At 34.9% G+C, this 12,058-nt stretch overlaps 1 protein-coding gene and 1 long non-coding RNA gene across 2 annotated transcripts; both read left to right on the top strand.

Annotated features, from left to right (window-relative positions):
• On the top strand, positions 1 to 2,385 carry LOC131306744 (uncharacterized). The gene is made up of 3 exons (XR_009193994.1): positions 1 to 756; positions 1,896 to 1,988; positions 2,278 to 2,385. It is a non-coding gene; the product is annotated as an uncharacterized LOC131306744 (long non-coding RNA).
• Positions 2,386 to 4,880: 2,495 nt separating this feature from the next.
• LOC131306960 (probable transcription factor At1g61730) lies at positions 4,881 to 11,812 on the top strand. Its single transcript, XM_058333390.1, has 3 exons — positions 4,881 to 5,031; positions 6,648 to 6,763; positions 10,724 to 11,812. Exons 1-3 carry the CDS (start codon positions 4,881 to 4,883, stop codon positions 11,810 to 11,812), a joined length of 1,356 nt encoding a protein of 451 aa, XP_058189373.1.
• Positions 11,813 to 12,058: the final 246 nt, after the last annotated feature.

Below are 12,058 nucleotides of genomic sequence, written 5' to 3'. Positions count from 1 at the left end.
ATCACCAAAATAAAGGTGTGCTTTGAGGCTATTTTTCGTAGGAAACAAGAAAGAAGAGGCAAGGGACTTAAGCATTAGGGTTTTAGGATCAAAGGTAGCTTTTCATTATTGGAATGGTGATGGAGGGGCTGATTCTCCCTATTAATTAGAACAGCCATGCTGGAATTTAAGTAAACGATGAAAAGAAGAGAAATGGTTTTATTTCGGTTTCTTATAATTGAAAGGAAGATGAACGAACATTACAATGTTACACGCCATTTACTTTCTCTTTATCTCCATAAGCACTATTTAAGGTTTCTTTTACCAGTATACCTGCTTGAGCTTCCAATTACATGGGGGCTGCCAAATCCACTTCCATTCAATACAGCCTTTTGATGACACTCTTCTTTCTAGGAAATGTTAGTTATTTCCCCTGGCCATCTCCCATTTAGCATTAGGCTTTGAAGTTTGAGTGTATGTGTGTGTGTTTTGGTCCCCTGAATGACTTATCTATTCTGTTTTAACCTATTTGCAGCATCTGAAAATATAGTTCTTATCTTCCTTCGATCAGGTTCTTATGTCTTTTAATCTTGAATCCGTATTATTCATGTACTCTTATTGTTCATCATGGTTCTATTTATATATTCGTTGCTTCTTTACCGAACTTTTTGGAAATTGCAGGTGCTTTTGTCACAAAAACACAATTGACATGGGCTACATATGCTCTGTTTGTCTGTCTATATTTTGTAAGCATCACAAGAATTGTTCAACGTGTGGGTGAGCACCTCTTACTTTCGCCTATTACAATATCTGACAACGAAGTTGTGAAATTGTGTTTAGGTCCAGTCTTGTATAGTAATTGGGAAATGTAGTTGAAGTAACTTCTCATCCTTGCTTAATTCTCATCGTATAGTATTTAATATTAAGACTGTTGCCTTAGCTCCTGTGTTCTTACCTTTGGGGAATGCATCTACTGTTTACATTCTCTGCGGAAGGAGTTTATTGCTGTGGCACTGCATATATTAAAAATTGCCATGGGGGTTAACATGGGTTGTATATTTTCTTTGAGCTTTTGTTTATCCTTGAGGTATCGATATTGTGTGGGAATGTGCGATGTCTAGTTGTGAGGTATTGCGATTGTGTGAAGAACATAGATGCGTTGGCTATCAGCAAAGTGAATTTGTTCTGCATTTTTTAGTCTGAGAGAGGGGAGGTACCAGTTTTGGGCCTATAGGAGTTAGATTTGTAAGAAGCAAGACGGGGAAGCGTTGACATCTTGGTGCTCTTGTCCACTAGAAATGGGGTGGGCCTAGTATGTCCTTGTATGAAAGTAAGCTGGTATTTGCTAACAAAATTGAATTGTAGGTGTTTTCATTTCTTTTTAATCATCATCCAAGAGTTGCATCCTCCTCCTTAACTGACTTTAACTTGACGTATATTCAAACTTTAAGATGTAATGTTGTATTACGAACATGTTTGAATACTTCACGAATGTTGTGGAGAAGTTGACTCTATTGCCGTGGAATCATTGACGCTATTCACGAATGTTGTTTGAGCGTTATGCTCAGATTTTTCATGAGCCTTAAGAATCTGCGCATCATGACAGCCGACGCAAGTCTTGACTATAGTGAATTTCAAGTTTGTTGCCACGTCTGTTTATGGCTGTCAACTATCTCTTACGTGACAAAAAAGAGAGCGATTGAAAATATTTTTATTACTCGTCCGTGCTTTAGCAAAAGTTGCTCATCTGTTTATTTTAACAGTTGTAAATTTACTACAACGGTCCTTTAATGTTGCAGAAGGGTTTCTGTATGCCCAAAATACCTTTATTGTAGACTACAATATTTTTATGAATGCTATTCTTTTCTAATAGTAGCTCGTGTATTGGCTATGACACATTAAAATTTAAAATGCAGGTCAGTTTTTGGTCAGGCTCAAACAAATGCTCCATCGACATCGAATCAGAAGAGAAAGACTCCTGAGACTTGAGTCTTGACCCTCCTGAAAATGTATGTATCTGATGAATCAAAAATAGGACTGCTTAGTTTTCTTGTGGTTTACCGCTTTCTTTTTAAACTTTCTTTTTAAAAAAGAAGGTAATTTCAAACTCAAATATAATGAAAATGAAAAATATATTTTTTAATTTTTTTTGCACCGTTTAAAAGATCTCTCAATGAGATCTATCAAATAAGATCCTTATTACTCCTTTTCTAAAACTTCCTTTTTAACCAAACTGGAACACCTTCTAGTATATATTTTGCATGGTCAGCTGATTGGAAAATCGGAAACTTCTAACAGGAAACGGATTTGTTGCTGATATTCAGACACGTGAATAGAGAGGAATCAGTGTTCTTCTTCCCTCTTTCCCTCGACGTGGTGGTATTTACGTTGATAAAGAAAAATCTGGGTATCAGTTCTTGGATGCATTGGGTAATTTCTCATCAATAGGTGCTTGAAGATGAAAGCAAACCAATCCAGGCCTCGTGTCCAATCATAAATTTTGTTTGAGGGTAAAAGATGATCATAAATTAGTTGATGTATATTTTTTATTATTTTTATTTTTATTTTTTTTGAGCTTTTGATATTAGCTTCAGGAGATATTTAGTTAGTGATGATCAACTTGTGGCCCAGATCTCTCGTAGAATTTAGCATCCTTGCTTTTGGCAATTTTAAATTCTAATTCAATGGAAAATTCTAATTCAATGGAATCAGATCTACTCCGAGTTGCCAAACATATCTATGGCCTTGATGACAAGTTGTCAGTTATCGGAACTAACTTGGTAAAATGCGAACTTGTTAACTTTTGTGAATGATGCGGCTATGTTTTTTCCGCTTTTCGTTAACTTGGCGTTTTCTTTTTTGCGTTTTGTTAAGTTTTTGTTGGATGTTTAGTGATATTTCTGTTTATGTATTTGAATGCTTCCATAATGAATGTAAACGTTACACCTACGGTTTTTATTTTGAAAAGATCAAGTCAATAACTATTCAAAAACTATTCAATGGAGGTGGCAATTGCAACCCAGATTTTTGGACCCGTCCAAATCCACCCGTTTATCAAACAACACATTTAACTCTTTTTCGATAGGATTTGGTCTTTGTCTAACCCGTGAAAATCCTTAGTGTTCCATTCCTACATATGTCGAATTTCCAAAACAAGTACCTCCATCTTAAATTGTTGGTTGACAGTCGTTCAATTCAAACAATTGTCTATATTTTATAATTTATAATATTTTCTATAACTTTGAAAATTTTGTTTAATAAAGCTAATTGAGATATATCAAATAAGATTTATAAAAGATAAAAGACATTATAAATTAAAAGGTATAAATACTCTTTCCGTCTCAAATTGTTGGTCTTTTATTTTCTATAACTTTGAAAATTTTGTTTAATAAAGCTAATTGAGATATATCAAATAAGATCTATAAAAGATAAAAGACATTATAAATTAAAAGGTATAAACGATTCTTTGAGAGGTTCCAAATAGTAAAAAAAGACCAATAATTTGAGACGGAAAGAGTATTTATCACTCAGTTAATAGTTGGAGGTTGGGAGTCGATAAGTGCAAATGTGATCTAAAAGTTCTACTCAACACTTTCGGGAAAAGGTAATTAATTTTCACGCATCTTTTAAAAGCAATTTTTGTATTTTAGTAATGTATATTGTTGTTCTTACAAATGTGAAAAGTCCACGAATAATGTTAATCTTGTAAATTGGTAAAATTACCCAAATTGAATGTAGTTGTAATAAAATAAAAAAGGAGGAGAGTTCTAAAAATTCACAACCCGTCTACGGGTAACGTTAAGCATGCGCTAAATGGTGTATAGATTGATATTTGGGACTCATGACGTTCGAATCGCACACTTATAATCCGTACTGTCCATCAATTTTAAAATATGAACCACTCAATTTGCTAATTGCAAGGGCTTTATCATATGTCCCATTTTTTATTAGAAGCACTTGCAATTTTTGAATTAAGTTGATTTTTTCTGGAGCCTACAATACAATATTCTAATAAGTTTGATAAACGGTTTGCACCATTACTCTTACAAGAATTATTCTTTGAAAAGTAATACCCAAGAGGGCGTTTCTATGAAGTTGTAGCTATTTGTTGTCAAGTTGTATCTACAAAATTAAAAGTTGTATGTGTTAGGTGTTTGTGAGAGAAAATGCAATGGATTTTTTTATAAAGTTGAATTGAAAAGTAATACCCAATAGGGCGTTTCTATAAAGTTGTAGCTATTTGTTGTCAAGTTGTATCTACAAAATTAAAAGTTGTACAAAATGTGTTAGGTGTCTGTGAGAGAAAATGCAATGGATTTTTTTAGTTTAGTATGAACAATTCTATAAAAGCCAATAAGTTATAGTGCAAAATTTTTGTAAAAGCAAACAACTTAATTCTTGACAATCAATTTTCGTTAAGATTCTTATTTTTAAAGACTTATTTTTTGCTTTACGAGACATATTATTCTCTTTACTTAATTAGTATTCCACAGCAAGAAATTAATCGGTGATTAATTATGGGCGGGGCAGGGTCTATCCGATTAAGTCTGGCTAACGATTAATCGCTCGAACATGGCCGATCGTCTGATTAACACTTGGCGACTTTTAAATCATTACTTATAATATATTATTTTTAATTCAAAAAATAAATATTTACTTAAAAAATATAGTTAATAATCTGTACTTATTTCAGTCAGCGGAACATGCCACCTTTTTGTTGAGGATAAATAGCGGAGCTAATAAAGACAAGGTGCAATTCCAAGAGTAGCAGTAGTACAGTGAGACCGCCTGAAGAGAGAGAGAGAGTAATGTTGCAGTAGTACAGTAAGACCGCCTGGAGACAGAGAGAGAGAGAGAGAGTAATGTTGCCGTAATACAGTAAGACCGCCAGTAGTACAATAATGTCGCCTTCTTCGCTAGGGTTTAGGCTTTTGAAACTCGGACACAGAGATTCGTGCGAGCTTTTTCCTGATAATGGCGGAGGTGGAGGAGAAAGCCCATTGGATTCCGAGAAAGAGCTTTGCCATTCTCTCTATCCACCCAACAAGCCCAGTATGTTCCCTTCTACTCAGTGGCGGACTCAAAAATACCATATATTGGGCACCTATTATTCACAATCTTAAAAAAAAATTCTTTATATGTATACTACTAAATTATCGTTCAACTATTAAATATTGATCACTCATTCTATTTTGCAACCGATTTTTCACAATATTCATGGCTGAAAATACACTTTCAACTGTCGCAGTGGACAAGTAAACTAAATGATATAAGTAATTTAGTAATTTCATTTTCGTAATATTGTGGATTGGGAGGAAAACAAAAGGAGGTAGAACAAAAATGGAGAAATAAAAGAAATAGGTAGAACAAAAATGAAAAAATAAAGAAAAGAAGTAGAGCAAAAATGGAGATATAAGGAAAAGCCCGGTAGATCAAAAATGGAAAAAAGGAAAAAAAAAAAAAATGGGTTGGAGGGTCCTAGGAATCAAACTCAAGCTCCTGGAATTTTTCACAATTTGTGATGATCAATACACCATGTTAATGGTTTGTATTAGTGTAGGAGACTTTTTTGTATTTATTTCTAACTTTTTTTTTACTATTTTTAAAAAAAAGGTATGGACGTGCCCCAACGTGAGTCTGTCCCTGCTTCTGCCCCTTCACACACTCTCTCCCTATAGTTTGTATATTGGTTGGCTCATGAACGTGTTCCCTTGGACCCAATCTTACTTTGTGATAATGATGTGACTATAGTTTAATCAATCACAATATTATAAGAGCATCTCTAGCCCTTTTTTAATAACTGGGTTATTTGGGTCAGCTTACACGCACGTAGACTAATCCTACCTTCCATTTACAAGGAGCCCAACTAAAAGAGCATCTCTAGCCCTCGCCCGAAATCTGACTCAAGTTTGAGTAAATATGTGACTTTTGTGGTGAGAGTATCTCCGGCGGCCTTCTTGTCCATATCTTTAATTGACTCAGAACCAAATTTTGAATAAAAGCCCTTTAAATTCATTGCAGTCCCCCACTCGAACTCATACCAGATTGAGTTTTACTCGAATTCTTAACCAAGTCAGGAGAGCCTCACATTTGTACTCAAATTTTCTTTGCTCTTCAAACTGTACACTTACACTTTTACTCAAATTTGTTCTTTCGTTTGATTTGAGTTTGTCCATCGGTGATCCGCCCAATCACTGAAAATACTTTTAAAAGTAAGCTTAAAATTGAAAACATTTGAGTTTGCACATTTATCTTCTCTACAAATGCTTTTAAAAGTAAGCTTAAAATTTTAGACAACGTTTTGAAGTATCTTTCATCATTGATCTCGACAGGATCTTAGAATGAGGAAGTTTTATCAATGGCTTTCTCTTATGATACAATTACTGTTAAAAAAAAAAAATAGAATCAATATTATACACCCCAAATAGGCAAAATAACATAAATAAGCAATAATTGTAAGCGGAAGGGAAGGAATAAAATGAGAAATTTATTTTTATCTGTAACAATTATCTGGCACAATATAGTAGGACACCTACGCATTTTTGCAAAATATATAAGACCAAAAGTATTATTTTTGAGCTTATTTATCTTTTTAAAAAATAAATATTTATTTTGGATTCTGGAACACATTATTTATTAATTGTGTGGGAGGGTGTGAATTTGCATAGATTTTGGTTGGCCAAAGGTGGAGGAGAAGCTAAAGTGTGAAAAGGGAGAAGAGAAGAGAGGTGTGAATGGTGGAGGAGGAGACGTTCGAGAGGGTGACAGGACGTTACAATTAATGGTACAACAGTACGAGCACAGACAATGCGTACAATGTGCTTTTTGGCCCGTCTCGGGTTCAACAAAGATAATCGAAACCGCTCATTTTGTTCAATGTATTTTGTTTAAGGTTCTCAAAAAAAATCAACTCCATTCAACATCGATAAGAGCATTTACGAAACGTCCAAAATCACTTCAGAATTTAGCCTAACTTCTGAAGCGAATTTGGATGTTTCGGAAATGCCCTTATCGATGTCGGATGGAGCTGGTTTTTTATAGAAATCTTAAACAAAATATATTGAACAAAATGAACGGCTCCGATTATATTTCTTAGACCTGAGATGGGCCAAAAAATGTGTTGTACACGCTATCTGTTCGCATATTGCTGTACCAGTAGTCTTTCCGTTTCTAATATCGCCTTTCTTGAATAGAAAAAATCTTTGTTTGAAGCGTGGAGCTTCTACTAAAAGCGTTATTTGTAATCATGTTTTTAAGAATGAATTATGTTCTATTTTGGCAAGGAAAAAAAAACCAACTTGGCTTTTTGATTATTGATTCGTCTTGATGAGAGAAATTGAAAAACAACAAATTATGATCGGATTTTGAAGTTTTTGAAAAAAATTGTATTTTTTGATCATAATTTTATACTTTTCAATACTTGTCGTCGAGACGAATAATAATTCACAAAAATTTGACGCAAAACTTTCAAATGTAGAAAATAAATTAAACAAAAACAAAGGAAAAAGGAAAATGGGATTTTTTTTTTCCTTTCAAAATAGGCCTATGATTAACTTAATTATTAAGGCCCTGTTTCAAACTCGAGGAAAAGAAAGGAAAGTTAAAAAAATTCTCCTTCTATTATTTGGTTGAAAGAGAATGAAGAAAAAAATAAAATTTAGTGAATAATAAATTTTTCCTTTTATTTTCCTCTCATTTCCCTTCTCTTTTCTTTTCCTTTTCTTAAGTTCAAAACAGAGCCTAAGTATTACCCATTCTTCTTAAATTTTTGTTCTCTTCACTTTTCAAAAAGAATTTTTCAAAAGATTCCTCATAGATTTCCCCTACTTCCAACATTTCTCTCTCTATCTCTCCACTTATTACCCCTACTATTTTTCAAAACAAATTTCAAAACCCAATCCAAACATAGCATAGTCTCTTTCGTTTCGTAGCTTTTGTTCATCTTTTCTGAATCTTTGCTAGATTTGCTTGATATTATTTGGATTAATTATCTGTCTCGACAAGAAAAGTTATAAAGTAAACATTTATGACAAAAAGCAAATTTTTTTTTTACTTAAGACGAAAAAATTACAAAACAATTATTATTTGTCTAAAGTGTCGTCTTGTATAATTTTTTTTTTAATATTAGTCCACATTTTATAACTTTCCTAATTCCTTTTGTCAAGAAGAATTAGTACTTCTAAAAATTACGGCAAAAATCTAAAAACGGAGTCCTGACTCGAGTCATTCTTTTGTGAGAAATTTTTGGGTGCCGGATGGGTACCACGTGGCCGTGCCTATGTGGTGCTCAAGCAGTTCATTTGGGGTGTCTAAAAGGGTGTTGGACAGTACAAATTGAAACTCTCTCTCTCTTCTTGCCCCGCCACTCTCTCTCCTCTTTCTCCCTGCAAATTCAAGCCGTCCAAAATCAAAATGAACGGTCTGAATACACTGCTCATGCACCACGCGCGTGTTGCCAGGTACCCAAAAATTTCTCTCCATTTGTGTTCTTTTTGAACTATACTAGTAGTAAATTGCTAATCCCCCCTGACACATCCCCCCCCCCCCCCGGCCCTACCTCCCTTTTCCCATTATACCCCCGCCTCTCTCTCTCTCTCTTTTCTTTTTTTCTTTTTTTACCGTTTGTTTCTTCTTCTTTTTTTTTTCTTTTCTTTTCAGTTTCGTTTTTTTTTCAATTTCGTTTTTTTTTCATTTTATTTCCTTTTCTTTCTTTTCAGTTTGAATTTTTTTTTCTCTTTAATAATAGGTTCAAGTCTAATTCTAGGCTTTGTAAAGTAATTGAGAGAAAAAAAAGTGTTTCAATTGATCATGTTTATCCGACTGTTTTATTTTTATTTTTTTGTCCTTTATAGATTAAAAAATATAGTTACTAAAATAAGTGTTTCAATTTTCAATCCGTTTGAACCGGCGCAAAGTTGTTATTTTTCTGATCATTTCATCCTAAATGGTCCTAATAAATTTGTGACTCTAAGGCCTTTCAATGGACACCCTAAGAGAGTTTTGAAACTAAATAATGAATCTTAGGGTATTTGTTGAAAGGCATTAAACCAAAAAATTCATTATGACAATTTAAAATAAAATAATAAAAAAAACGATCCTTGCTCTGATTTAACTGAATTGAAAATTAAAGCACTTAATTCTTCAATTATATTTTTAAATATACAAAGGGTGTATTTATAGAAATTAAATAAATGAGGTATAAGTAAATAAAAAATTAAATTAAGGATCAAAAAAAAAATTCTCTCTCCTCCTCGCTTCAGTTCCTGTCTCCTCTTTTCAGGTTATGTATATTTTTTAAAAAGGTGTTCTGGAACAGGGTCCACTCTCCAATCTTCATAGACTGTTTTAGACAGTTTGTAAGTTTGAACTAATGGTCATAATTAATTTTTTTGAACCAACGGGCAACTTTGAACCAATGTTTAATTTTTTTAACTTTTTAGACAATTTATATATTTAAAAATATAGTTAAAAAATTAAGTGTTCCAAATTTTAATATATTTAAACCGGTGGAAAGATTTTATTTTTTTAATCATTTTATCCTAGATGGTCATAATTAAATTTTGACTCTAGAACTCTCATTGAATAGTCTTAAGAAAGTCTTAGAATCAAATATCTATTATGGCTAATCAATGAGAGCTACAAAGTTAAAATTTAATTATGATCATTTAGGATAAAATAATCAAAAAATTAAAATCTTTCTACCGGTTCAAACGGATTGAAATTTGGAACACTTAATTTTTTTAACATTTTCAAACAGTTTATATATTTAAAAATATAGTTAAAAAATTAAGTGTTCCAAATTTCAATCCGTTTGAACCAATGGAAAGATTTTAGTTTCCTAATCATTCTATCCTAAATGGCCATAATTAAATTTTGACTTTGGGGCTCTCGTTGATTAGCCCTAAGAGATATTTGATTCTATGAGTTCAAAAATTCATTATGACCATTAAAGATAAAATGATAAAGAAAACAAGATCTTTCCACCAATTCAATCGGATTGAAAATTGGAACACTAAAATAATTTTAAATAAATAAAAAAGAAAAAAGATAGAGGAACCGGAAAGGAAAGGAAAAAAAAAGAAAAGAAAGAAGAAACTGGAAAGAAGGAAGGAAGGAAGGAAAGAAAGAAAGAAAGGAAGGAAGGAAGAAAAGGAAGAGAGAGAGAGAGAGAGGGGGAGAGAGGGGGTAATTTCGGGAAAGGGAGGTGGGGCCGGGGAGGGGGGTGTGTCGGGGGGAGTAGCAGCTCTCATACTAGTACTACATTTTTTTGGTCAAACGGAAAATATAAAACTCTCCTTTTGTGTTGGATACGCCTTGTTAGGCACGTCGCACGTCACATCCGTAGTTTAAATTGTTGACAATGCCAAATGCCGTCAAAACTTTTGTCTTAAAAATAAGGATAAAATATAAATTGCCAACTCAACCATCAATCTCAAGTTCTCAACTGTTGTCCGGGAAACGTTACTCCTCTTTTCCTTTTCTTCGCGCTGCAGTGTGGAGTGAGAGGCGTACTGGGTAAGCCAGTAGAGTAGTATTTTAACAATTCGGAGTTCGGCGAACCGGCCACCGGAAATTGGAAACTCTCTCCCGAGTTTTGTTTCTCTTCTTGTTTACCATTACTGGATCTCCCCAGTTTGTTTGAATGGGCCAAAACTATTCAAGACCTTCCTTTTTCCCTTTCTCTAATTCCCACTCCCACTCCCACCCCTCTCTCTCACCGCATCCTTTTACGGCTCCGGAACAGCAGCAGCAGCTGTCTCAGAGTCCACCTCCACCGGAAGACCAAGCGCGACTACTGATCACCACCGACGACAAACTAGCAGAAGATCAAGAAAACCAAAATGAAAAACACTACTCCGAACAAACAGTAGTACCAGAATCTGAAGATGAAGAAGCCGATAAACAAACAATGAGGACACCCTGTGTTCGAAAACCCACTCCGGCGAAGAAAACAACAAGAGAACCCCCACATCCCCATGGCTCTTCGTACTCCGATCGAGGAACCGATTCGGATACCCATTTGGGCTCTCGGACGACCACCTCCGGTTTTGTCATCGAGCCCCTTGCTTCCGAGCCCGTGGACGTGGTTCCGCCCCAGCCCGAGAAACCCACCTCTTGTAAACGCCGCCTCATGCCGGAGTTTGAAAAGAATGCCGGTGAGTTGCGGGACAAAAAGAAGGCCAAGGTGGTTGAGAAGAAGAAGTCCGGTGTCAGTGCGATTAACCGGCTGTGGAGCGAGGAGGATGAGGTTCTTATACTCAAGGGACTGATGGACTTCCAGTCCAAGAAAGGGTCCGACCCATATCCGGATATGGGTGAGTTTTACGAACTTATCAAGCAATCGCTTAGTGTCGATGCTTCGAGAAATCAGTTCTTGGATAAGATTAGGAAGCTGAAGAGAAAGTACAGTACTAATAACGCCGAGAAAGGGGAGAGAGCTATTTTCTCGAGGCCCCATGAACACAAGTGCTTTGAACTTTCGAACAAGATATGGGGTGATGGAGGCCGAAAGGAGGATACTGGAGTTGATGGGAACGGGAAGAATGTGAGTGCAAGAGCTAGAAAGACTCAAGAAAATAGGAAAGAGGTTGCATTGGGAGAGAAGGCAAAGGAGCTGGAGAAGAAGTGGCAGATTTGGCATGCAGATGAAGCTGCTTTACATCTGAGGCGGGAGGAATTGATCGAGGAGCAGAAGAAGCTAACGTTGGATGCAATAAAGGCTTCAAAGGTTGTCGAGCAAAAGATAAAAATAAAGGCTTCAAAGGAGCAAGGGGTTCTGTGGGATGGAATCACTGGGAGTAGATTCGGCGGGCTTTTTGGAAACGGAATTTAGGGGTTGTTCTTAGTTCCGGAACTGGCCCTGAGTACCTTAATGGGTTAGTTAAGAATGTGTTATTTTTTGATATTAAACTCTTTACAATAATGTCAAAAGCAACGGCTATAAAAACTTACAACGGCATTTCTTTTTGACATTCAAGCTATTTAAAATGTTACAACATTTCTATTAGACATTCAAGCTTAAGCGAAATGTTATTCAAATTTTGGTGATCATACAATTTAAAATGTTAGTCTATTTCAA

This window comes from Rhododendron vialii, chromosome 11a (assembly GCF_030253575.1).
Source record: "Rhododendron vialii isolate Sample 1 chromosome 11a, ASM3025357v1".
In the NCBI taxonomy this organism is placed as follows: domain Eukaryota; kingdom Viridiplantae; phylum Streptophyta; class Magnoliopsida; order Ericales; family Ericaceae; genus Rhododendron; species Rhododendron vialii.
The sequence above is the reverse complement of the archived record's forward strand: the minus strand, read 5'-3'. Positions and strand labels throughout refer to the sequence as shown.

What these genes read in the sequence shown, in the direction of transcription:
- LOC131306960 (XM_058333390.1), top strand. Translation starts at nt 4,881, where the DNA reads ATGTCGCCTTCTTCGCTAGGGTTTAGGCTTTTGAAACTCGGACACAGA. An exon ending in CTATCCACCCAACAAGCCCA is followed by an intron (nt 5,032 to 6,647) that starts GTATGTTCCCTT and finishes GAATTTGCATAG; the next exon opens with ATTTTGGTTGGCCAAAGGTG. An exon ending in ACAGGACGTTACAATTAATG is followed by an intron (nt 6,764 to 10,723) that starts GTACAACAGTAC and finishes GCTCCGGAACAG; the next exon opens with CAGCAGCAGCTGTCTCAGAG.